The 26,511-nt window shown below is 49.6% G+C and overlaps 1 protein-coding gene across 11 annotated transcripts in view; it reads left to right on the top strand.

Annotated features, from left to right (window-relative positions):
* The window catches only part of Atp2b2 (ATPase plasma membrane Ca2+ transporting 2), a 295,835-nt gene that overhangs the window by 240,866 nt on the left and 28,458 nt on the right, over positions 1 to 26,511 (top strand). For 9 of the 11 annotated variants that reach the window (XM_013110370.2, XM_040738220.1, XM_013110367.2 and 6 more), the window contains 6 exons: positions 635 to 676; positions 1,455 to 1,613; positions 3,876 to 4,090; positions 8,088 to 8,330; positions 22,294 to 22,535; positions 23,249 to 23,483. In XM_013110370.2, coding sequence (XP_012965824.1) covers positions 635 to 676; positions 1,455 to 1,613; positions 3,876 to 4,090; positions 8,088 to 8,330; positions 22,294 to 22,535; positions 23,249 to 23,483 — 1,136 coding nt within the window. The remainder of the gene's footprint in view (positions 1 to 634; positions 677 to 1,454; positions 1,614 to 3,875; positions 4,091 to 8,087; positions 8,331 to 22,293; positions 22,536 to 23,248; positions 23,484 to 26,511) is intronic. The other 2 variants (XM_013110372.2, XM_021224828.2) reach the window with 1 other exon arrangement.

Genomic DNA, 26,511 nt, shown 5'->3' with positions numbered 1-26,511 from the left:
CTCTCTCTCTCTCTCTCTCTCTCTGTCTGTCTCTCTCTCTCATCATGTAGCTAGAGGGAAGAGCAGGAGGGTCATGAGTTTCAGGCCAACCTAAGACACTCAGCAAGACCTTGTCTCAAAAACAAAACATAGAAGGGCTGGGGAATAACTCAGTGGTGGAAGGCTCGCCTGGTAGACACAGGACCTTAGGTTCAAATCCTCAGTACCACAAAGGGACAGGAAAAAGAAAAGGAAGAAGGGAGGCAGGGAGAAAGGAAGGGTTTGAAAGTTCCTCTTCCCCTCCTTTCAACCATAAACACCACACCAGGCTCAGTTTGGAGGTCTGGGAGTCTCCCTCTGCTTCCTGGGCAGACTCTGGTCCTTTTTACTTTACAACCCATATCTATAAAATACTCAGGGCCAAGATTATTCCAACAGAAACACCCCCCTCACATCCAGTCCCAAAGAATTAAGAGCCTTTTGGCCCCACAGCCCCTGTGGCTAACATGATGGCCAGACCGGCCTTCAGTCTAGGTTTCCTCAGCATCCCTGAGCAGCTTGGTCCTTCCTGTCTGTGACATGAGTGTCTGTGGCCTGTTGTGTCCCTGTGATGACCTGTGCCGCCTGTTGTCTGTTGAAATTCTCTGTTGTGTAGGTAAAATGCAGGATGGCAGTGCCGACAGCAGCCAGAGCAAAGGTAACTGCAGCCATGGGGCTTGAGTCACGCAGGGACAGGGACCCACGGGGGCCAGAGGCAAATGCACACACCTGTGGGGAGCTCTAGCATCTTTTGGGTGTAGTCGTGATCCTTATAATACTGGGGAAGATAAACAGGTATCATAGTGAGGTGAGGGGGTGCACCAGGGCCAAGGTGCCCTAAGTCTACCCATCAGCTGGGGTCTGGAAGTCAGCTCTTAGAGGCTCTTACAGGTGGAGGCTTGGCCAGACCTCTGCACAAAAAAGCGACAGGTTCTTCTGTCCATCCCACACTAAAGAGGATCCCTTAGCTGGATATGAGGGCTTGGCACCTGCCCGGGACACTTTGCTTTCTTTTTTAAGTCATGCTTTGTGTCCTTCCAATTCTTGCTCCCTAGTATCCCAATAACTTGGCCTCAAGGGCACCTGGGGTGGGGGAGTCCTTCTCTTTCTGTCTGATTGTGAGAGGGCCAAGGGCCCTTTTAGGGTGGGGATTGTGAGCTTGGTTCAGCCCTGTCCTGCTGGGAATCCAGGATAGAGTTCTGTCCTACAAAGTCGCAACTACGTCTCTGATCCCAGATCCCAGGTTCTACTGGGACCTAGAGACTGCAGCTGGAAGGGACAGGTCCCATCCAAGGCTTCTTTGCCAACCACAAAGGGCCCAGATGGGGCAATGAGCATTTCTCGTGGGCAGGCAGGGTGGGTGCTAAGGATCCCAGCCTGCAGGCTGACCTGCGTGTGTGTGTGTCTGTGTGCACATTCATGCTCTGCCCCCACAGCCAAGCAGCAAGATGGGGCAGCTGCTATGGAGATGCAGCCCCTGAAGAGCGCAGAGGGCGGCGATGCAGATGACAAGAAGAAAGCCAACATGCACAAGAAAGAGAAGTCGGTGCTTCAGGGCAAGCTCACCAAGCTGGCTGTGCAGATCGGCAAGGCGGGTGAGTTCACTGCGGGGCCCTCCTCCCTGCCAAGTCCTACCCTACTCGACCCGCTTTCGCCTCACCTGTAAAAGAAGAATCTTGATTCCAGTGGTCCTCCTGGCCTGCCCTGCCCCACGTATGAGGAGCCCGGCCCTACAGACAAACTGTTACAGCCATGGCTCCGAGGATCTGGGCTGGCAGCTTCTCCAGTTCTGAGAGCCTACTTCTCTGTACATGGGGATAATTCTTGTCACAGTGTGAGAGATTGCTGTGAGAATTAAAGGTGACTATATAGACAGGGGGTCTAGCCTGCAGCTTATACAGTGGCCGGCAGACCCTGTAGGACAGGATGTGGAAGAGGTAACAGCAAGGAGAAACCAGAATGGATTTGGACTTGATATAATGATGTAATGACCACCCTAGCCATAGAGCAGAAGGAAGACTGAAGGGCTTGACTGCAGAGCCAGGAGTCCATGCAGAAGAGCTAGTCTCAGCCCCACAGGGCAAGCCAGGCTTCCCAACTGAGATGTTAGCTGCAGGTGATAGCTGTGGCAGTCCCCTGGCCCGGGAAACCAAGCCCAGCTGCAAGGTGAGCCCCAGCCCTCCCACACAGCCTTGACCTCCCCTGCGCTGAGGGTGTATGAATGGCAAGGCCTCCCACCTGGCTACTGAGGCCTCTGTGGCTGTCTCCATTTCTAATTATAGACAGCACAGCAGGGGACAGATGCAAATTATAGGCTCAGTGGTCTATATTTAAACCTGGTGACAGCTCTCTCGGCTGCCGGCTGCCGGGAGCTTGGCTTCCCGCCCCTGCGGCTGTCAGGCAAGGATAGAGCTAGGCTCTGATGCTCTGCAGCTGGAGCTGGCGTGGAGAGATATGAGCCCAGGGATTTCCTCCTTCACTGCCGTTTCTGTCACAGGCAGGTGACTCCACAGTAGCGAGTGGCACTAAGGGACCAAGAAACTAAATGATGACAACCTCTTGGCCTCTGAAGACCTCAGTCCCTACTCCCACCACCCTGCCAGGGATAAAGATCATAGTCAGGCATCCTGGGCTTCAAGCTTCCCATCACCTCCCTCTGGGGCTGAATCCTTGGTGGCCACGGACTTATGGATGGGCACTCCAAGCTGAGTCTGCTAAGCAAGAAATGCAAATCAGAGAGGGTGGGAAGCCAGAGAATCTTGAGACCTGGGGAGAATTCCTAGGCTTTGCCTCTCCTCATGGAACCCCTAGACCACAAGCTACATGACAGAGCTGCCTGGGTCATGGGCATCTGTTTGGGGTGATTGTACCCACAAGTCCTTACCTATACATCACCAGGGGGTCATGGGCATCTGTACCTTTAGCCTCCTTGATCAGAGAAAGCAGGTGGGCACAGTCCCCACAGCACCTGTATGGACACCTGCAGCAGGTCAGAGACAGGCACACTGACCTGGCAGGAGGAACCTCAAGGATCAAGTGTATCTCTTCAGCTGCAGCGTTGTCACTTCCCTCCACCTGGGACACTCTCCCCAAGACCACCACATATCCCGATGCCTCCTCAAGTACTACTTCCTCCAAGACACCCTCCCTGGTCATGCTGGCTACAGTAGCCACTCCAGCATACCATCCTCTTCAGACAAATCTCCCTGCATCTTTCTTCACAGAATCAACCATGTCTATAATGATCTGACTATAGTCAAACATGGTGGAACACACACACACACACAGAGAGAGAGAGAGAGAGAGAGAGAGTGTCAGGGTCACACATCTGTAACCCCAACAGTCTTGCTATGTATTTACCTACTGGGTTTCTTACCTACCTTGGCCGGGCCTTGTCTGCCTTTGTTATTGCCTGATCTCCGTGTCATAGGTGAGGGAGCACCGTGCACCTGGCATATTGCAGGTGCTCAAAGGTGTTTGTTGAGTGAATGAGTACGATGCAAACCTTGCCTCATTATTGTGTGACAGTTGTATACAGGTGGCTCTTGATGCACTCATCTGTTCACTTGACATGAGTTTATAGTGTGGCTGGATGTCAAGTGGGCAGGCACCGTGCTAGGCATCTCGCCTCTCTTCCATGTGAACTTTACAAAACTACAGACAGGAAATGTGGGCCCATGCCTCCTATAGAAGAGGCAACTGAGGTTCCCTGAGGATCAAGGGCTTGCCCCAGGTCACAAAACAAGGAAGTACAGCTAGGAGATGAGCTGGAATCTGCCCAAGAGGCCTCCAGAAGGGTTTAGTGCAAGCCTCACCCCTCCCCTGGAGCTCTCTGAGCAGGTGTCCCCGTGTTGCAGGCCTGGTGATGTCAGCCATCACAGTCATCATCCTGGTGCTCTACTTCACCGTGGACACCTTCGTGGTCAACAAGAAGCCATGGCTGACAGAGTGCACGCCCGTCTACGTACAGTACTTCGTCAAGTTCTTCATCATTGGTGTGACGGTGCTGGTGGTCGCCGTGCCCGAGGGCCTCCCGCTGGCTGTCACCATCTCACTGGCCTATTCTGTGAAGGTAAGAGAGGAGAGCAGTACTGGGTATCTGAGGCTGTCCCCGCTGGGGTTCTATCAGGGAGCCAGGGAGGAGGCAGTACTAGAACTGTAAGAAGTGTGTGACTGCAACAAGGACTTGGAGAGAGTGTGAGAGCAGGTCCCCCAAATGCAGACACCTTCAGGGGCATAACGCAAACCAAGAGTTAGGCCCTGGACACAGGAGCCCCCACTATTCAGCCCAGCCAAGATGGCTTTATGGGGATGCAGCCTGGGCGGACCAGACCTTCAGAAATTTTCTCAAAAAGAAGCCAAAAATCTCTATTTAATAGAAACTGTCCTGATCCATATTGACAATCACTCAGACTTACAAAAATAAAATGGGGCTGCAGTACAGCTCAGTGATAGATGACTTAATTGGCAAGCACAAGGCCACAGCACTGCAAACTGTCAAATGCAGACAGCACTGTGCAAGCCAGAGCACAGCCCCTTTCCACCAAGTCCAACAGGTCATACCCTAAGGTGTGAGAAAGTTGAGCAAAACCACACAGGAAGCCCATACCTCTCAGGTAGGGGTTACTGAAAACACAGGAGGGTTTACAGCCAGTTAAACAATGTATTACCTGGACGTTTGCTGGCCAAGTGTGAATCTAGGTCTTTCCTAGTCAATATACCTGCTGAAGCAGTGGCCATCAGACAGGCCATGACTCATGGGTTCTCTGGGCCCACGGTGCCACTACCAGATTGTCCCATCTGCTGATGCCCTTCCTTTTTCCTTGGGATTTCCCCATCTTGTTGGGCAGGGACATGGACTCCTGTTTCTTAGGGTCCCAATACCAAGATGTTTCTGAAAAGGCTTTTACTCTGAGACTTTGGCAGCTCAGCCAGAGGGCAATGTGAGCGTCAGTTTCCAAGCCGGAATTTGGACGGCGCTCTGCGATGTAATTTCATATAGAGAGTGATCTCCCTGCAAGTGCCAGCGAGTAGCAGTTTTGTGTAAGGGATACAGCCCTTATCATCTCCCTCTCTTATGGTTCTCAAAGAAACCCTGTCCCACAAACCAAAGCCCAAACATGTGGTCCTCAAGGTCCCAGCATCTGACAAGGCTAACTGTTGCATGGCCGTAAGTAGGTTCCCATTGCCACACCACTGAGCTCAGGGACTCTGTGAAGCTTGGTAGAGTTGCTTTGGGGACATCATAGGCAGACGATTTTAGGTCTGAGCATCTTCTGAAGTTTTTAGCTCTGGCATGTGACTGACAAAACCATGTGATAAACAGTGAGGCCAATATTTTCCCTTTGAATTTGTCCTTGGGGCCACCACCAAGAGCACCTCTTAACAGGGGCACCACACAATCCAGGAACATCATTTTAAATGTCCTAATAACAGCCTTTTTAAAAATAGGTCTGAGGAACTATCTCAGCATGAAAAGTGCTTTCTGCGCCATGTGTGAAAATCCAAGGTCAGATCCCTGCAGACACATAAAAGTCAGGCCTGTTAGCATGAACCTGTGACCACAGCCCTGGGGGGACCCACACAGACAGATCCTGAAGGGGCATGCTGGCCAGACGGTATAGCTGGCATGGCAAACTCCAGGTTCAGTGAGAGAGCCTGTCTCAAAAAATAAGACAGAAAAGACACCCCAGTGTCTACCCTCCACATGAGCCTGTATAGACAAGTGTACTTATAGGGAGGGTATAAAATGTGATCTTGCTCAGCTGACTTTGCCTGGAATTTGTCAATTGTGAAATGGATTTCCAGGCTCCTCCCAGGTCTCACAGGATCCTGACAGACAGCACCAGAAAATAGACTAAAACGTGTCACACACTCAGATTGTCATCGATCAGACACTCGCTGTACACATATTGGTGCTACTATCACAAGTTGTAAGAAAGGGAAACACAATAACATTTTATCCTACCAATATTCATTTTTAGTCAAATAAATCTCTATTTAAATTTTCCGGTTGCACTCCTTTTAACCTTGTAATAAAGAGTTGCTGGGGGGAACAAGAATGAAGGAAATCCCTAGACACGGTCTCCCGTTTGATTTTGCCTCTGGTGACATTTCACAAACTCTCCTTGCCACTGTGGACTCAGCATGCCAGCAGGGCCTGCCTGAGAATTATGTCATTTTTATTCCTTGTGGGAGAATCTAGGAGAAGTTGGGAGTATAGAACTGGGTCAGAAAGAAAGGTAAATGGAGGGAAATAAATACTACTAGGTTCAGGAGGGTAATGCTATAAATTTTTTAAAAAGGATGTTTATAAATGAAATGTGTGCTATATGTGCTATAGGCAGTAACCTATGTTGTGCATTTTTGTATTACATTGTGTGTGTGTGTGAGCACATGTGTGCCCACACACACACACATGTGCCACAGTACAATTTGAGAGTCAGAGGATAATTTGGAGTCATTTCTCTCCTTCCACCATCTGGGTTCCAGCAAGTGACTACCTGCTGGGCCGTTTCACTAGCCTTTATCTTCCTTTTCTGTGTTGTTGTTTTGTTTTGTTTTGTTTTAATTGGAACTAGGGAGATGGCTCAGTGTGTGAGTGTTTGCTGTGTGAGCCTGAGGATCTGAGTTCAGACTCTCGTGCCCATGTCAAAAGCTGGGTCCAGCTGGATGTGCCCATATCACCAGAGCTTTCAGCAGAGACGGGGTGGTGGCTGGGGCTTACTGTCCAGTCAGTCTGGCCAAAATGCAGAGAGCTCCAGGTTCAGTGATAGACTCTGGCAAGCAGATATGGCAGAGAACACTAAAGTTTCTCCTTTGACCATCTCACACATACACATGTGTGTGCACACACATCTACACACACACTTAGTTTTTATTATGCATGCCATAATAAATGTCCATTATAGAAAAGGTGATGTATAGACGTGAACAAGTCAATGCTATTCTGTAATTATATCACCTAGGGATAATTACATTATTGTTTTCCTATTTTTTACAGATATTCACCTGTATCTGTAAGCACATTATGTGTCCTAAATGTATCTACTTAGGGTGAAATTGATGGGTCTCTCACCAGGCACCAGGAAAGCATTTGAGAAGTTCAGAACCAAATGAGGAGCGGTTACTTACATTAAGCTAGGAATAATTAGGAATGGCCTAGCCTTAATTTTTTTAATTGTTCCTACTATTTTTTCCATAAAGAATGTAGATGAGGTGACTGGAGAAATGTCTCAGAGGTGAAGAGCACTTGTTGCCCTTCCAGAGGACCCAGGTTCGGTTCCCAGCACCCACACATAGTAGTTTACAATCATCTATAACCCCAGCCCAAGGGGTTCTGATGCCCTCTTCTGACCTCTGTGGGCATCATGCACACATGATGCAGAACATATGTACAGGCAAACACTCATACACATAAAATAAACAAATCTAAAAGATATTTTTAAGAATATAGATGGACAGGTAGTGGTGGCACACACCTTTAATCCCAGCACTCAGGAGACAGAGGCAATCTCTGTGATCTTGAGGCCAGCCTTGTCTATAAAGTGAGTTCCAGGACAGCCAAAGCTACACAGAGAAGTCCTGCTCAAAAAACAAATATATATATATGTGTGTGTGTGTGTGTGTGTGTGTGTGTGTGTGTGTGTGTGTGTAGAGAGAGAGAGAGAGAGAGACAGAGACACAGAGAGAGGGGGGGGGGGGGAGATGAAGAAGGTTGCGGTTGAACACACCTGCAATCCCAGCACTTGGGGCATGGAGACAGGAGGATCATGAGTTAAAGGTTGTCCTTAGCTGGATCACTAGTTCCAGGCCAGCCTACACTACATAAGACCTTGTTCCCAAAACAGAATGTGAGTGACTTCTGTGGTAAAAATTAATAAATTCAATTACCAAATTTTAAATGGTCCAAATGATTAATAGTAAAAAGGAGGAGGGGACCCGTAGGTAAGGCTAAAGAAGCCCAGAGGTCACTTGCACACGCCGAAGGTTAAGGGGAGACTGAAGCTCAGGACATCCTCCTCACCCTCTCTTCCTCTCAGTTTTCCTTTCACTTACCCATTCTCTAGAAAATGATGAAGGACAACAACCTGGTACGACACCTGGATGCCTGTGAGACCATGGGCAACGCCACGGCCATCTGCTCAGACAAGACAGGCACGCTGACCACCAACCGCATGACCGTGGTACAGGCCTATGTCGGCGATGTCCACTACAAGGAGATCCCTGATCCCAGTTCCATCAATGCCAAAACCATGGAGCTGCTGGTCAATGCCATCGCCATCAACAGCGCCTACACCACTAAGATCCTGGTAAGTGGGCATAGGAGCATCCTCCACAGTGGGGCACCTGGCTCAGCTGCTGATTCTGAGGCTCACAAAATGGGCAGCACAGCTCCTAACTTCCTACTAACATGGCTGCAATGTTTGTGAAACCCAGAGAAATTATCACTGCTAGTTATTACTGGTGATTGCTATGGTTTAGATATTTATTTTTAATTCCTGCCATTGATCTCCCCCAACACACACACACACACACACACACACACACACACACACACTTTCAAAAATAAATAAATAGGTTTTTTTTTCAAGACAAAATTTCACTGTGTATCTCTAGCCTGGGACTCAGAGACTCATCTGTCTCTGCCTCCTGTGTGCTAGGCATGTGCCACCACATCTAGCCATGTTTTACCACACATCAAACTACTCCAAGTCAGAGCTCAGAGCAGCTGTATGTAGTATGCACCCGGTGTGAACAGACTCCAGGCCCCCACTGATTCAGTCACCACTGGCTCAGAAATACGCAGGAGAGGACTGGGGAGACCGTGCAGGTGGAGTGATTGCTTTACAAACACAAGGACCTGAGTTCAATACTCAGACTCACTTTTAAAAAGCCAAGTATATGGATCAGTCAGGCAGCTCACCGAGTTGAAGGAGGGCTTGCTGCCAGGCCCAGCCAGCACTGTTCAGTCTCCAGTGCTTATATGATAAAAGGTGAGAATCGAGTCCCCAAGAACAGAGTTATTCTCTGACCTCTGGGGCTCGGTGGTTGGCCAGCCTAGCCTATTATCAGGCCCCATGTCAGTGAGAGATGCCGTCTCAAGCAGCATGCCAGAAGGCTCCTGAGGAAAACACCTGATGTCCTCCAGCTGTCACCTGTAATGTGTGTTCACATCTGCACACATGCACTCACCTCCACACACAGAAACCAATGGATAGACACACAAATATGTACGTCAGAGCCTGGGCCCTGACAGCCTCCCTACAAGTCAAGTTTGGCCACACGTCCTCAGTAGTCCAGCTGAAGACAGAGAAAGGCAAGCAAAGGGGAGGTTTCATTCAGTATGGTCACATTAGGAGGAACAAAGAAGTCTAGAAACTTCACCCCAAGTCCACCTTCAGGGTCCTGACACAGGGTTTATGCAAAACCAAACAGCACTGAGTTGCATGGACATTGACAATTTGCAGGCAGGCTTTATGTCTTGTCCTTACACCCTAGCAATGCAGTAAAACAGCTGTTTCTTAGCATTGGCATTGCACTATCTAAGTCATCAAGAGACGGATTGAAGTAGGATATGCATGGGTTCTACTGCATCATTTTATCTGAGGGACTTGACCCTCTGCGGACTTCTGTGGGAGTCTGTGGGTGGATACCGAGCATTTAAGCTGAGCCTCATCCCCCTCTCCTGACCCTCCTCATGCCTCTCAGCTCAGGTGGACAGCTGTGCTGATATGGGGGAGGGGAGCACTAGGCTGGTTCAGCTCTGCTCTGCATGCTGCGGCCTCCTCTGCCAGGCTAGTGTGGGTGTGTCCACAGGAAGACAAGAGGGTTCTGAGAGAATAGAGGCTGTGCAGGCACTCTGGAGTCCTGAGCTAGGAACAGTCACTATTCATTTTGCCATACTGTTTTGGTCGATGTATACACATCAGGAGATTAGCTCCAGAGGATGGCCGATGGCCCCTCTCATGGGGAAATGCTGGGAAGACTCTGGTTTCAGGGAGGGGTATCAGGACCAGCCACCTCACAGCGTCTCTCGGAGGGTGCTAGTGTTGCAGAAACATCCCCCAAATGAGACGTCATGGCTAACTGGCCTATGCTCCCTGCTTGGTTGAGAAGCACTGTGGCCTTTTGATAATTAACCAGACCTTTCCCATCCAGATGTTCGCTCCCATCCAGATGCTTCTCATCCTGTGCAACCCTCCAAATGTGCTGGAGCCCTGACCTCCCCTCCTATTCCTGAGCCTGCTCTGTCCCTCTCATGCATCGAATGTGTCTGTGGTGCGTCTGTGTGGGCCTGTAAGGAGCCACCAGAAGGGCTGTGGTATTGAGGAGCCTGTGAGTCAGTCACAGTGGGGCCGGGGCTGGTGAGTGGAGGCGGAGGCAGCTTCTGTCCCCTCCACCAGCTGAGCAGCGTGGCTGCCACCCTGGGGCGGCAGGCTAAGGGAAGCAAAGTAACAAAGGGGAAAGTAGGTCGGAGAACATGTGTGATCAAGCTTTGGTGGGGGGAGGAGGGTGTAATGCCAAAAATTACAGCATTCTTACCTTCTTTACCCCAGTTCGGAAGCTTCATTCTGTTCCCCGGGCGTCCTGAAAATAACCAGGACACTGTTAATGATTTTGTCCTGCAGATGTGGCAGAGAAGAGCAGGCCGTTCCCAGAGCAGGGTGGTGGGAGTGGCCATGCAGGTACAGCCCCACAGGCTGGGCTTGGATTGAGATGCCTTTGAGTCCTTTCCAGTCAGAGGGAGTTCTGGGGTATGTCTAGAGGGCTGCAGGGCTGCCGCTGGCTGCATAGTGGGGAGTCTCCATGGAGCAGTGTTTCCAAGACTGGCAGGAAACTGGGGTAGTGTCTTTGGATGGGCAGCGGTCAAGGTCAGAGGTCAACTGTCTGCCTAGGGTGAGGGTGCAGCTGTTGAGGATGGGGAGGAACCATGTTAACTAGAGATAGGAAGGGTCAGAGCCTAGGCACTGACAGCCTCCTTACAAGCCAGGCTTGGCCACTCATCTTCAGTAGTCCAATTAAAGACAAAATTACTAGAGAATAGCAGGAAAAGGAAGGTTTACCCAGTGTAGCCAGGTTGGCAAGAGGAACAAAAAGGTCTAGAGGCCCACTCCTACCCAAAGTCCTGACACAAGGTTTGTTTAAATAGAAGGTAAGGGGTATACATAACTAAACCGACCTAGTTAGGGTACAGTCCCACCCATCACTAATCTATCATTGTCTGGACTCCAATCTGTCCAGCAAGATGATCTGATGAGTCAGAACCGGTGAGATCTCTTCAGGAAGAGACTAGCTCCCCTCTGGCTAGCACCAGGCCCTGGACTTTTTCCTTCTTACAGTCTAAGATTCCTGGGGAAATTTCCAGTTTCTTGGCATCTGTTGTCTCAGTAGTCTGAGAAGCCAAAGGGAGGCACACATGTCCCTTTAGAATATATTCATCCTTATCAGGACCCAGGGCCTGGAGCAACAAGTTAGGAGCCCACTCACTTCTCGGGCAATAGGCTCCCTTGCTATGTCACAAAGCTTGTCACCCTAGGACCCATGTGCCTGTCTTTCTGGGTCTTTCCAGAAATGCTCGGGCATACCGTTAGTTCTCTTTGCTGTGGGCTAACATCCATTAGCATGGGAGCTGGTGATATAAGTAGGTAGTGATTAAAATGCCTATGCTGGCCTGGCTTCAAACCCTTCCCTAGCTGTGTGAACAAAAGAAGTTACTCTACCTCTCAATCTGTTTCTCAGGGAAAAGGATTGGATTGTGGTGAGGACAAAGTGAGTTTGTGAGTGGCAGGTGACATCTCAAGGCCTGGTGTGTGGGGAGCATGTGGTAGGATTGCTGTCTTTACTCATCAGTGGGTCGCCCTGCCGAGAGGACTCCACTGGCAGCAAAATAGAAGTTGGAAAAGCATCCGATAACGGAACATTGTTGTGGGTAGAAATGGAGTCTTTCCCAAAGCCTGACAGGCAGCTAGAGGCAAAGCCAGGCAACTTCAGTCCTAAAGATACCTACTCCATCAGAAGGCCAAATCAGGTTCTGATTTTCAGAACCAACTACTACACTCCCCTGTGCTGGCCTTGGGAATGGCCTGGAGTCCAGAGGATCAGCTTTACACACAGGCCCTTCCAGTCACATAGGGCTAAGTGGATCTTGGGGGTTCCTTTTACTAGCCCAAGTGAAGCCTGAGAAGGAACTGGGTCAGAAGTTCATTGTCTTTGTTGGTTTCTGTGGCTATGATGACACACCATGCCCAAAAGCAACTTGGGAAGAAAAGGGTTTATTTTGTTTTACATTTCCAGGTAGCCATCCTAAGGGAAGTCAGGGCAGGAACCTGGAGGCAGGAACTGATGCAGAGGCCATGGAGGGTGCTAATTACTGGCTTGCTCCTCATGGCTTGCTCATCTTGCTTTCTGATATCACCCAGGACCACCAGCCCAAGGGTTGTACCACCTACTGTGTACTGAGCCTTCCCACATCAATCATTTAGAAAATAGACTACATACATGCCTATAGACCAACCTTATGGAGGCATTCTTTCAATTAAAAGTTCGTCTACCCAAGGCAGGTGTGGTGGTACATGCCTTTAAATGCAGCCCTCAGGAGGCAGAGGCTGATGGATCTCTGAGTTCAAGGCCAGCATGGTCTGTAGAAAGAGTTCCAGGACAGTCACGGCTTTACAGAGAAACCCTGTCTCTTAAAAACAAAAGCAAACACAGGGAAAGTTTCTCTTCCCAAATAACTATCTGTGCATGTCAAGTAAAACTAGCCAGCATGTCCATCTACCTTGCAAGTCAAACTTGGAGCTCCAAAGGACAGTCTGAAATATGCAAGAGGAAGTGGCAGGAAAGACACAGGGTCTTTCCATGAGGCTGGGACAAGAGCTTGACCAGAGACACGGGGTTCTGGCCAGGGCATGACTCCTACATGCTGTTTAACCCTCTGTGTAAGAAACTGTGCTTGTGTTCTTGGTGTCTCCTTAAGCCTGCATGCTCCTTGACAGTGAACAGCAATTACATCACCTCTGAATTAGACTTCTGAGAAGTACTAGATGGAGGTGAGATAAGTGACTTTATAGGTAAATAGATAAATGACCAGTGGGGTGAAGGAGAGGAGAGGAAGGAGAGAGGGAGAGAGGGATGCTGCGGGTAAGTGGGTGGATGGAAGGTTGTGAGTAGACAGATGAGGGGCGTGCGGCTTTGGATGGATGAGTGGGAGATGAATGGATCCAAGACAGTAAGTGGATGGATGAACTGTTGGATAGATGGATACATGCATGTGGATGGATGGATGGATGGATGGATGGATGGATGGATGGATGGATGGATGGATATGGGTCACTATAAGTGCATAGGCGGCTGAGTGGATGTGGATGGTTAGATGGATGGATGTGGGTAAATGGATGAATAGGGAGGGATGGATATATGGATGTGGGTGACTGGATGGCTGCTTGCACAGATGGATGAGGATGTGTGAATATAAAAGAATGGATGATGGATGAACAGGAGTGGGTAGGTAGATGAATGTAGGTAAGACGGTAGGAGTCTCAGAAACATCCCCATACCTCTTTCCATGGCAACGAGAAGTAGCCATTAACCCCAGATCCAGACCATGGCAGCGCCAGCGCTCAATTGCTGCCTCCAGACTGCTGAGCTGAACCCTTCCCAAACCACCTTGACTACAAAGACTGCATTCAGTGGTCCACAGACCTCTTGATTTGCTTGTACGTTTTTCTTTAGAAACGGAACAAACAAGCCAGGCGTTGGTGGTGCACGCCTTTAATCCCAGCACTCGGGAGGCAGAGACAGGCAGATCTCTGTGAGTCTGAGGCCAGGCTGGACCAACAGCCTCCAAAACAATACAGAAAATCCCTGTCTCGTAAAACCAAAAAAAAAAAAAGAAAGAAAGAAAGAAACACACACACATGTGATGGCTCACACATGGAGTCCCAGAACTCCAGGTGTTAAGACAAAGATCAGAAGTTTAAGGTGACTCCTGGTCACCACATAGCAGAGGCCCCCAGAGAATTCCAGAGGAGTTTTCAAGAGGCAGGAGGGCAATAGCATTCCAGGCAGGTACAGCCCCACAGATGAGCCCCCAGCCCCCAGTCCTCCCACGGAAGCACAGCTGGAGCGCCCTGCAAGAGCTGAGGTGGCAGGCACGGAAGCAGTGGGTCAGCCTCAAAACCAAGCACCATCCCTTCAAAAACACCGGCGTTTTCTCTCCACTCTTACTGCGCATGGTTGCGAACTAGACTTGACCTCCAAAGAAAGCTGCGTGAGTCATCTTTTTTGTTACAAATTGCTTCCCTGCCTCAGAAATCCTATTGCAAGCTCTTTATACACACGCCTGTGCCTTTGTAGTCTCCAGCTCTTTGACTCTCAAGACTTCTGGCTTATTGTCACCCTGCCCTTCTCAGAGAAACAGCCAAGTGTTCTAGTGAAAATGGCTTTCCTCAGAGTCAAACGGCTCTCTGCCTTCTTGGGAAGACAAGCGCTTCCACCCACATCCACTCTTGTCTAGTGGCCGCTCCTGAGCCGAAGTGGGCTCTTGAAAGCCGGCAGGCCTGGTACTTAACATTCAGATCTTAACTGGAGGATGCTGAGTGGAGCTTAAGCCATATTAGAACACACAGAGGACATGTTTCTGAAATCATGAACTATGGAGAGAGAACAAATCTCTCTGGAGCTGGACCTGGATCCAAAGGAACAAGGCCCTGCCTGACAAGGTAGTTCCTGAACAGATGAGCCCAGTTGTGCCTTGCTAGAAGCCCCAGGGTTCCCAGGGTGCCTGATCCTAAGGTGGCTATGGTGCTGCCTGACCAGGGAGCCTGAGGAATGCCCAGACGGTAGAAAGCATCTGCTGATTGTGTCCCTGTGGGATCAGACGGACGAAGGGAGGTCCAGGGAGACTGTGGGAAGTAGAAATGCCCTCCAATCAGGTCCTTGCTTCAAACTTAGGGTCCAGTCTAGCTCAAGTGAGTCTCAAGGACTCCCGGTCAGACCACATCCTGCAGCTAGACTCTGACCGATACAGGAAAACCAAGGAATGTGACAGAACCAGAAGGGACTTTGCAGACATGAAGTATATGGTGTCTTGGGGTAGGTAAAATGACAGGAACTACCATGGTAAACTCAGCAGGAATTCTGTTTTTCACCTTTTACAAACAGGGTCTCTGGGGAAAGAAATCTAGAGTAAGGGACCCCAGATGACGATTCTAGTTCTAATAGGGCTATTAATAGCGGCTTCCCACCCGTTCCCTACGCATCTCATGCACACCCTTAGCACCAGGACACACCTCACAGCAGGACACACCTCATACCAAGACACACACATCACAACAGCACACACCTCACACCAGGACACACCTCACACCAGGACACACATCACACCAGCACACACCTCACACCAGGACACACATCACACCAGGACACACATCACACCAGGACACACATCACACCAGCACACACCTCACACCAGGACACACATCACACCAGGACACACATACACTATTGCATATGCATACTGTATACCGCAAAACGTGCATGCTACCCACTTGTAATATCTATAACACACCCCTCCCAGTCACTGCACACACCACACACACATACCATATGCCATCAAAACACCACACACTACACACATGGCAGAACTTAGTCCATATGAACAGTACATACATATGACTAGTTCACATACAGCATAGGGATCTTGGGAAGGTCCCCAAGGATTTTGCTTCCTGTGTCACAGGGACCCCTGTGTGCTGGACACCCACCTATCCTCCTGCTCCCCAGCCTCTCAGAAAGATCTCATACCTCACTAGTGTGGATGACTTGGTCACCTCGCTCTCTTCAAGAAACCTAGTTCCTGGGCTAGAGGGGTGGCTCAGAGGTGAAGAACACTGGCTGCTCTTCCAGAGGTCCTGAGTTCAATTCCCAGCAACCACGTGGTGTCTCACAACCATCTATAATGAGATCTGGTGCTCTCTTCCGGCCTGCAGGGATACATGCAGGCAGAACACTGTACACCTAATAAACAAGCAAACAATAAACAAATAAACAAGAAGCTCTTGGGGAGGCAGGCCCTTAGGTGGCAGTTGTAAGGGATAATTCTGCCAAAGTTCACTGGTGTCCTATTGGAAGCAGGCCACAAAGACAGAAGATTTATCAATCAACTGGATAGCCTGTCGCTGGCTGGTCCCCAGTGCTGGAGGCAGGCAGAGATGAGCCTCTAATGCAGCCCCCTGACTGTGTCATGTCAGTGATTTGTGAAGGAAGAGAGAGACAGGCCACCAGAGTTGCCGTGAGTGCAGATCCAGGGACAGGTCCTGGCTCAACTGCATCTGAGCAATGCACTCTCCTCCTGGGGCCTCAGAGTACACAGCTATAAAAAGAACAGCAGCCCCACCTACCTCCTGGGAGCCACGAGGATGCAGCCTGAGGGGCACGTGAGCAACTGCTTCAACAGGAAGCAGAGTCAACTTGGAGAGAAATGGTTACATCTGGCAACAATCACCAAATCACACTCTATCAGCCTTATGTCTGTGACAGGTGTCCAAGGGAAACCAGCTTTGAACAAGGCATGTGTGGTTTTGGGCGGTTCCAGTCTGTGATGAGTGGGGCCTTTGCTTCTGGTCTGTGGGGAGACCGTATATCATGGTGGATGCGTGTGGCAGAGAAAGCCATTCACCATGGTGCCAGGAAGCCAAGGAGGAGACTGGAGTCCCAGGGGGACATCCAATGACTCTCAAACCTCCCACTCTGCCCCTCCTCTCTAAGATTCTGCCACCTCCTAAAGGTGTCTGTCTCTAAGATGTTTTGACCTGTAGAGGATATTTAATACTTAAATCATCGGTTACCATAGAGTTTGTTCGGGTGTGTTCCTTCATTGTAAGAAAACACTCGTACCATGAAATCTGACCGTTTTAGCCATCTTGACCCTTTCAGCCATCTTTAAACATATGGGTTAGCAGGATGATGTGCACTCCCATGGATGTGACCCAGCCATACCCTTGTCATCTTGCAAAACTGAACCTCTGGCTACACTAACCCCAACCTTTCCCGCCCCTCCCTGAGCTCCTGGCAGCAGCCACTCAGACCTCCATCTCTATGAGTTGATACCTCTTGAGATCAGACTATTTGTGTCTGGTTTGTTTCTCTTAGCACAATGTCCGCAACCTCACCCATGTAATAGCAGATGTCAGAATGTCTTTCCTCTTTAAGACTCAGTAATACTCCGTAGTGCATGTACACCACAGTTTGCATCTCCATTCACCCATCAATTGCTTCCACAGCTTAGCTGCCATGAGTGCACTAAGGTCTCTCTGAGTCCCTGTCGGTCACTATTTTAAAAAGATACCCAGAAGCGCACTTTACTGTGTGACGCAGCTTCTCTCCATTAAGCATTCTACAGTGCCTGCATCATCTTACATTCCCACCAACGGCGTACAAGTGTTCCGGATACTCCACGCTCTTACAAACGTTTGTTATTTCTTGAAGCTTTTGTTATTTAATAGTAGCATCGTAATGGGTGTGAGGTGATATGTGCTGGATATTTGGCTTTAATTTTATATATTTGCGGTCGTGTGGGTGTGATGTGTGTGAGTATAGTTCCGCCCTTGCGATGGCGCGCTTGTGGAGGTCAGAAGGCAACCTTGTGGAGTCAGCTCTCGCCTTCAGCACTGTAGCTTCCAGGACCTTAAATTCGGTCTTCAGGCTTGGCAGCAATCACCTTTACCCACTGAGCCATCTCCCCAGCCCTTAATCCCATTTTTTTCCAACTGTATTTATTGTTTACAGCTCTTCAAATCATGTACTGACTTCACAACATTCACTCCCCAGCACGAAAAGACAGAGGCATTAATTGGCCCAGCTATGATAGGTCAATGGCTACACCCTCCACTGCTCGGGAGCTTAATACCCAAGTAAGAGTGGGAGCCCTGGGATGGATTCAGGATACTTGTGGCAGCCCCAGGCCTGGCTTCAGCGGCTCATTTCTTCCCTTCCCCTGGAGATGGGGGAGGGGAGCTGAGGCCCCTCCCTCTAAGCAGGCACAACCCCAGCCACAGAACAGGAGCCCCATAGAGAAGACACCTTCTGCAGCTGCAACACAGGGTCAAAACCTCAGAGTTTATCAGGGTGACAAACAGTCAGGAGCAAAGCGGGAAGGGCAACAACCGCTTCTTAGTAACGCACGTAGGCGATTTCAGAGCTCAAGTTCAGAGAAACAAATTGAATTACGGAGGAGACAGCTCTGCCATTTGCAACACTGGATTGTTTGAAATCCTTTTAGTGGAAAATTAAAATATTTCACAGAGGGTAATAAAATGCCGTGTGCTTGGCAGGCATGACTGCTCAGCTCTCTTGGGCAAATAAGTAATTAGGTATTTGTATTTAAGGCCTCTGTGTCGTCATTTTCTTTCATTAGCACAGGGGTGGAATGCTGTTGTGGAAAACACCAGAAAGTTACTTATAACATTAGTTTTTAAAGTACAGCATAACTTCATTTGGTGAGTCAAAGGGAAGGCCTTGGAATTTATTTTCTCAAAAAAATTATTTTTATGGCAAGTGGCTCAAAGATGCCACTGCTTCACCATGACCTGGCATGGGTGCCATCTAAAACACTTGATGCTACATCTCAGGTTAGCCAGGCTGAGGGAGCCAGAAGATGTTCTGAGCTTCACGCCTCTGCTAGGCACTAGATCACCCACTGAGGAACCTGCCACTCAGTCCCACTCCACCATCCCTCCCCACATTCTGCTGATGTGGAAATGGTTGCTTTTCCTCTGCTCCCTTCCACAGATGAGGAAACTGTGGGCGTATCTGAAATGTTCTTTCCTTCCTGGCGCCCATGGATCTTGGGGCGACTGCCTGTCAATGTCTATATCCCCCCATAGCTCTGGTCTGCTCCCCAGGCCTGAGCAAGGGCTTCTAGAGTGGAGAGTAAGCCAACGACATGCCCCATCAATAAGGGAGAGCTCAACCCAGCCCTGAGCCACTGGTATAGGCTGACATCTTTTTTTGTAATTACGTTGTATTGTGCTTTATTTCTGTGCAAGTGTGGGTGGTTTATATATGTGTCTGTGTGGGTGTATATGTATATGTATATGTATATGTATATGTATATGTATATGTATATGTATATGTATATGTATGCAGGTGCCTACAGAGGACAGAAGAGGGTGTCACAGGCATTTGTGTTATAGGCACTTGGGAGCTACCCAGAATAGGGTCCAAACTCTGGCCTCATTGATGGAATAGCAAGCACTTGTAACTGCAGAGCTCGTCTCTCCAGCCCCCAAGCTGGCATCTTGAATCTGCCTCCTTGCCCCAGATGCTCTCTTGGGCCATATACAGAAGGGTAAGGATGGAGAGTCAGATAGTCCACTTTTTGCAAGACTGGTCTAAGACCCGGACAAAGCCACTTCTGAGGTGGAGGGAACACAGACATGACCATTGGTATTTGTTCCTCTTCAAAACCTCTCCAGGACTAGGACGACCTCCAGCAGCCATTGCTGTTCCCCAATACCCACCACCCAGGTAGTTACACAGTAGTTTCCAGTGAGATGAGTGGGTGTGTGTCTGGGGATGGGGTGCAGGGGGGGGAATGTGAGCACTTGCAGAGCTGCCTTCCCAGCAGCTACCTGTACACTCGTCCCAACCCCACCCCTGCTGCTCATGTGCAAGCATCTAGTACTGGCCCCCTGCCCTGCTTCTTTCCCACCAACTAGTCCACCTTGAGCCGACAGCAAATAGTAGGTAAGCACCTCCTATGTGCTGGGTCCATGCTTGCTCTGGGAACTTGGAAAGAATTAGAAGGCAAAAGATGGACCCACACATGAGATATTTGAGCATGTCCTTAAGGAAGGACTTTGCCCAGCAACTAAGAGAAAGAGATTCTGCAGGAGCAGTCCATGTTTCTCTGAGCCTCCAGGACAAGAGATTCTGCTAGAGGACCAGCAGGTGCTGAAGGGTGTGTCAAAGGAGCGAACAACTTACTGTACTTATTTGTAGAGTTTAAAAGAAACACTCTCTGCTTTTTTTTTTTTTTTGGTTGAAACAGGGTCTCACTATATAGCCCAGGCTGGCCTCGAACTTACAGAGATCAACTTGCCTCTGCTTCCTGAGTGCTGGGATTAAAAGTGTGCACCGCAATGCCTGGCTCCACCTTATTTTTGAGAGAGTCTTGCACAGAAGCTGGGCTCACCAATTTTTCTTGACTATCTGGCCAGCGAGCTCCAGAGATCCTGCTGTCTCTGCCTCCCCAGCACTCCCAGGTTTTCTTTTTTATGAGCAAATGAACCAGGATGTGCTGGAGATACCCACAGAAACAGCTGACCTGACCTAGTGAGAGCATGGAGACCCTAGTCATAAAGCTGGGGAGCCAGCATTGGACCCAACCAAGGCCTCTGAATGGGGTGCCAGCTAGGAGGCCAAGGCAGTCTATGGAAGCTCTAACAGTGGAGCCAGAGTTTATTCCTAGGTCACAAATGGACTTTGGGAGCCCATTCCCTGTGGAGGGATACTATTGCAGCCCAGACACTCCCAGGTTTTCATGGGGGTATTAGGAGTCCAGACACAGGGACTCATGCTTGTGTGGCAGTCACTATGTGACTAAGCCATCTCTCCTTCCCTGTTTGGCCATTTTTTAAATTTAACAGAAGTAGCTGTTCTGGATGTTCTAACCTAAGTCAAATCCAGGAGGATGTCCCACCCACACTGTGAACATGCTACTGAAAGGCGTGAGATACATGGGACACCTGGTCTCAAGGGACTTATGCTGAGTGAAAAAGCCAGTCCCCACCAATGACATCCTATATGATTTCCTGTATGTCCCATGCTTGACATGACTGACATGGGCTGGGGATGTCATAGTAAAGCACTTGCTTAACATGTACAAGGATCTGGATTTGATCTCCAGCACTGCGCGGAAAGAAAAAGAGAAATGAGGAATGTGGAAACTGGTGGCCAGAGGCAGAGAGAGAGCAGACTGTGGCCATCAAAGGGTGAAACAGGGATGCATTAAAAACTGTCCTGTTTACGCATCATGGTACTTCCAGGAATCAATATCATGCCTTGATAAAGAACCAAATACACATGGATGCATGTAGGGTCTGAACGAGGTTGCTGCAATTGTGTCTGCATCCCTGCCTTGTTGTGATATTGTTTCTATGGTGATGTGGAAGCTAACACTGGGGGAAGCTGTGAGCAGAGTATTGGAGGACCTCCTCTGTTAGTTTTCATCAACAGCTATCTTAAGATAAAATGCCACAACACACACCCGAGGATGATTAAAAACAAACTGAACACCGAGACCAGTTCTAGGTCAAATGCTGAGTTCTGAAGATGAGAAGAAATATACAGAGGGGTTCAACTTTAACCCACATGTTTGACTTTTCAAAAAAAGAAACATCTAGCCAGAAATGGTGGCACATGCTTATAATCCCAGCTCTTGGGAGCTAGAGGTAAGAGGATCAGGAGTTTTAGAGCATGTTGGGCTGTGTACCAAGTTCAAATCCAGCCTGAGCCACATGAGACAGACCTTGTCTCAAAACAAGCAAACATGAAAAGAATTTGAAGCAGTTATGTAGTTGTCTATTTCTTATATCGTTATCTTTTTATGTTGGAAATTATACTGGTTGTTTCTTGTTAATGTTACACAAGCTAGAATCGTCTAGATAGAGGAACCTCCACTGAGAAAACACCTCCATCAGATTAGCCTGTAGACAATATTTCAGGGCATTTTCTCCACTAATGAGTAATGTGACAGAGCCCAGGCCTCTGTGGGAGGTGTCATCCCTGGGCAGATGGTCTTGAGCTGTGTAAGAAAGCAGGCTGAGCAAGCCATGCGGTGCAAGCCAGGAAACAGTGTTCCTCCGTGGCTTCTGCTTCAGTTCCTGCCTCCAGGTTCCTGCCTTGAGTTCCTGCCCTGACTTCTCTTAATGATGGACTATGATCAGGACATGTAAGATGGAATACACCGTTTCCTCCCCAAGTTGCTTTTAAGTCACAGTGTTTCGTCACAGTAGAAAGCAAACTAGAACAGAAATCATTCATAATTTTTTAAAAAGCAAATTCTGCTTAATGACCTGCCCCAAAATCAGGACTAGCCTAGAATGTCTCAGAGACCCAGAGGATCTCAGAGGCCCATATCCTAGCCACCAGTGGCCCTAGACTCCTGACGGCTCAGCCAAGCAGCAGCATCAGGGTCAAAATGATAGCCAGGACAAGGCTTCCTCTGTGGCAAGTCCTGCCCTGCACAAGCCACGCCGCCTCTCTCCACAGCCCCCAGAAAAGGAGGGTGCCCTGCCCCGGCAGGTGGGCAACAAGACTGAGTGCGGCCTGCTGGGCTTCGTCCTGGACTTGAAGCAGGACTACGAGCCGGTGCGCAGCCAGATGCCAGAGGAGAAGCTGTATAAGGTGTACACCTTCAACTCCGTGCGCAAGTCCATGAGCACCGTCATCAAGATGCCTGACGAGAGCTTCCGCATGTACAGCAAGGGTGCCTCGGAGATTGTGCTCAAAAAGTAAGCCACCCACCCAACACAGCTGTGGATGTCTGGGTCACAGGTCACCACCCTATACAGGCTGAACCTAAGCAAGTGCAGTCACTGTCCCTCTGCACCTCAGTTTCCCCATTTGAACATTTGGTCAATCCCGGAGATTCTCAACCCTGACTTGTCATGCATTAGAATCAGCTCAATGAAAAGAAAAAGGAAAGAAGCAGGCAGTGGTGGCACACACCTTCAGTCCCAGCACTTAGGAGGCAGACAGGAGAATCTCTGAGTTCAAGGCCAGCCTGGTCTACATTGAGACCCTCTTTCAAAGAGACAGCAAGAATGATGGACAGGAAAAAAGACAAACATTGATTCCTATGTCACTCCAGCCAGTTCCCAGTAGAACCATGAAGGCTGGTCAAAGGCTTCATTGTATTAGATGCTCCTCAGGCAAGCCTGATACCTAAGCAAGGTAGAGAACCACTAGCCTAGGTATAGGGCTTCCCAGCCCATCTCCGCTGAGGTACTGCTTCCTGGCCCCCAGCTGGAATCTCCCAAACACAGCATGCAGCAAACAGCTGAGGGTCCTGAGGCAAATACTTAAAAAGACCACCTAGCTGCACCCCTGCCTGTGATGCACAGGCCTGGTGAATGCACTGAGGCATCATGGGAGGTAGACCAGATGGGTATCCGATGGCTAAGGTAGGTGAGCCTCATTCATCTTCTTCCCCTCCCTCCACCAGGTGCTGCAAGATCCTTAGTGGGGCAGGTGAGTCCCGTGTCTTCCGGCCCCGTGACAGAGATGAGATGGTGAAGAAGGTGATCGAGCCCATGGCCTGTGACGGACTCCGTACCATCTGTGTGGCCTACCGTGACTTCCCCAGCAGCCCCGAGCCCGACTGGGACAATGAGAATGACATTCTCAATGAGCTCACGTGCATCTGTGTGGTGGGCATTGAAGACCCAGTGCGACCTGAGGTAGGCCCCGAGGCCGGCGAGCTCAGGAGAAGCGGGCAGGGTGAGAGTCGGGCCAGTGAGTAAACTGGGAACTCTGTCTGCTCAGGTTTCTGAGCGTCAGGTCCCCGTGCAACAGGCATGGGATCCTTCCCCGCTCCCAGACATTCCACATAAAGCCAGTGTAGATGTATTTAGCAACTGTCTACTCAGAAAGACCTGGGAAGAACCTCCCATAGTCCAGAAGCAGGAACTGCTCTGAAAACAGTATTAATACCACCCCCCCATCACAGCCACCAAGGGTGTTTCCCTAGGGATGGGTGTAGGGCTTGCCTAGCTCCAGAAGCTTCTAATCCTATAAGATGTAGCTATTGTGGTATTCAAGCTTCCATTACTGCAGGGTACACAGGGCATCCTCCCAGGAGAACCCAGAGCATAATGTTCTGTCAGCGTTGCAGTCTCTCTCTCCCCAGAGGTGGCTTAGTAATAGGGTCCCATGGCCAGCCTGCTAACACAGTCACCATCTGCCTTCAGCAGGCATCTGGGAGACAAGACTCCCAAGCCAATGGTAAGTCACATTCCCAGCAGAAGGGACAGGTGACTTCACCCATGTGATAAGGATGAAAGTGGTATGTAAAGTATTCCTCATGGGGTGCTGGGTGCACAGTCCAGCTCTAGGCTCTGTTAACTGAATCTGAATCCAGAGAGAAGGTCTGCCATGGTCACAGAAGAAGGGCTATGTGGTCCATGTCTGCCCATGCAGGGTTAGGCTTTGTGCAAAGATGTCAGTGCTAGAGGCAGGCCACGCATTCACCCTACCCACAGGGCCTGGAGCAGGTGCAGGAGCTGGATCCTCTTCCCTCAGGCCCTAGCGAGTCCACATAGGCCTTGGCTGTGAGATTTGGTGTTGATACCCTGAAGGACTACCTTCCTTCAACAACGGCAGATTCGGTGTCCTGCCCTGCCCTGACCGTGTTCTCTTTGGACCTCTGGACACTCGCTGCTCTCTAAGAGCCCCAGTGGTCCCTTTTTAAAAGTGAGGATAGGTGGAGAGATATCTGCAGGCTCCTGTCTGGTGCTGTAGGGTTCTGTCTTCCAAGGAACAGGTGAAACCAGGTTCCATGGACTTTGACATTCAGGCAGCTACAAAAGGCATCAGAGTGTGAGCCAAGGTACCAGACAGACCTGGATTCCTATGTGCTAGTATTGCTGGGCTGTGTGACATTTAGCCAATTACATAATCTCTCTGAGCCATATCAGAAGGGAGCACCTGGGAAGAGGCTGGGCAGGTCATGGGCAGGTGGCCTGACATACCACGATGAACCTCTGGTGCCTGTACCCAGTGGTTTCCAGTAAGGAGATAAACGTAAACCCATCTCTGGGCCACCTGAGTTCACTAACTGCTGGTGACAAGCAGCTGTCCTGGAGGATTGAAACCCATCTTCGGGGACTAGGAGTTGACAGATCCCCCTGACAGGCTGACAGACAGGAAGAGGGCTACAACTCCAGACTGACCCTGCCCCAACCAGCCTTGGAAACATCCTTCCAGAGGACAATAATAAGTCGTGTAAGCTGCTAAGGGTTTTAGCTATGACCCACCCTTGTGACTCAGTAACACACTTAGCCCACTAAGAATTCCATGAAGTCAAAAACGCCAGAGGCGTCCTCTTTCCGTTTTAAATGCTGGCCATTGAGGATTGAACCTTGACTCATCCAGACCCTTTCCCGTTCATCAGTTTAGATATGCTCACTGAGAGTCTGGGAAGGTCCCAAAGTCTCACTGTAAGTGACTGGATGGGTCCAGAGTAGACTGGTGTTCTGGGCCTTGACCCAGGTACCATAGAAAGGAGTCAGGAGGAGAAGCCCCAGAGAGCTCCATGCCCAAGGCCTTGGAGCAGGGCTAAGCCCCCAGTACTTTTTGATGACAATATTGACTTCTGGAGTTCCTGCTTCAAACACACAAATGGCAAGGGGCAGCTGAACAAAGCCAAGCTTTGCCCCCAAAAAGCCACCTGCTTCCATCGGAACCTTTATCTTCTATCTGTAGAATGGGTGTCGACCTAGGGGCCCTTTCCTTCCAGGGTCTGCCATCTTTAGATCAGAGGCACCTGCTAGAAGCCTCACACCCACACCCACTAAGCCTTCCATCAGTCCATCATCCTGCCCATCACCTTTCCGTCATCCAGCCTGGACCCCATCCTACCCACGGCCCTCTGGGGGGTGTATTCAGAAATGTAAGCTATGATACAAGCAAGACGGCTTGGCTCGGTGGGTAAGAGTGTTTGCCATGCAAGCCAGATGACTTAAGTTTAATCTCTAGAATCCGGATAAAGGTGAAAAGAGAGAACTAACTCTACAGAGCTGTCCTCTGACCTGCACATGTGCACTGTGGCATGTAAAAATCATACACACACACACACACACACACACACACACACACAGATAATAATCTATTTTAGTTTCTAAAGAATCGCAAGCTGCAGTTGGAAGCTGTAGCTTCCTCCAATAGCATCAATGGTTGGGACAGCAGCTTTACCACGCCCCTCTGATGTTTTCGCGTGGGTGATGTATCAGTTCCTTTCTCATCACTGCAACAACACACCTGACCAAAGCAACTTAAGGAGCAAAGGGTTTGCTTGAGCTCATACTTTGGAGGGGAAGGCATGACGGCAGGAGTGTGAGGCACCGGTCACATGGCACCTGCAGTCAGGAAGCCGGGAGAGATGCATGCTAGGGCTCAGCTCGTTTTCTCCTCGTCATTCAGTCTAGGACCCCAGCCCATGGATAGATACTGCCCATTGCTAGGGTGGATTTTCCCTCTTCAATTAATCTAATCTAGAAAATCTCTCACAGACATGGCCAAAGAGTTGACCCCAATATTATTGCCGATGCTGTCAGTAGCAGGCGATGTAAAACATCACAGGTGCCGTAGGTAACATCTCCTCCTGGGCTTCAGTTTCCTTGTGTATGAATTTCAGAGTTAAACAGCAGAGCTGTGAAATGGGGTGGAGAGATGGGGGTCTTCTTTCTCCTGCTAAGACTTGAACCTAGA

The sequence above is a fragment of the Mesocricetus auratus genome, unplaced genomic scaffold (assembly GCF_017639785.1).
Source record: "Mesocricetus auratus isolate SY011 unplaced genomic scaffold, BCM_Maur_2.0 Super-Scaffold_100676, whole genome shotgun sequence".
Classification (NCBI taxonomy): domain Eukaryota; kingdom Metazoa; phylum Chordata; class Mammalia; order Rodentia; family Cricetidae; genus Mesocricetus; species Mesocricetus auratus.
This window is presented reverse-complemented; position numbering and strand designations above follow the sequence as displayed.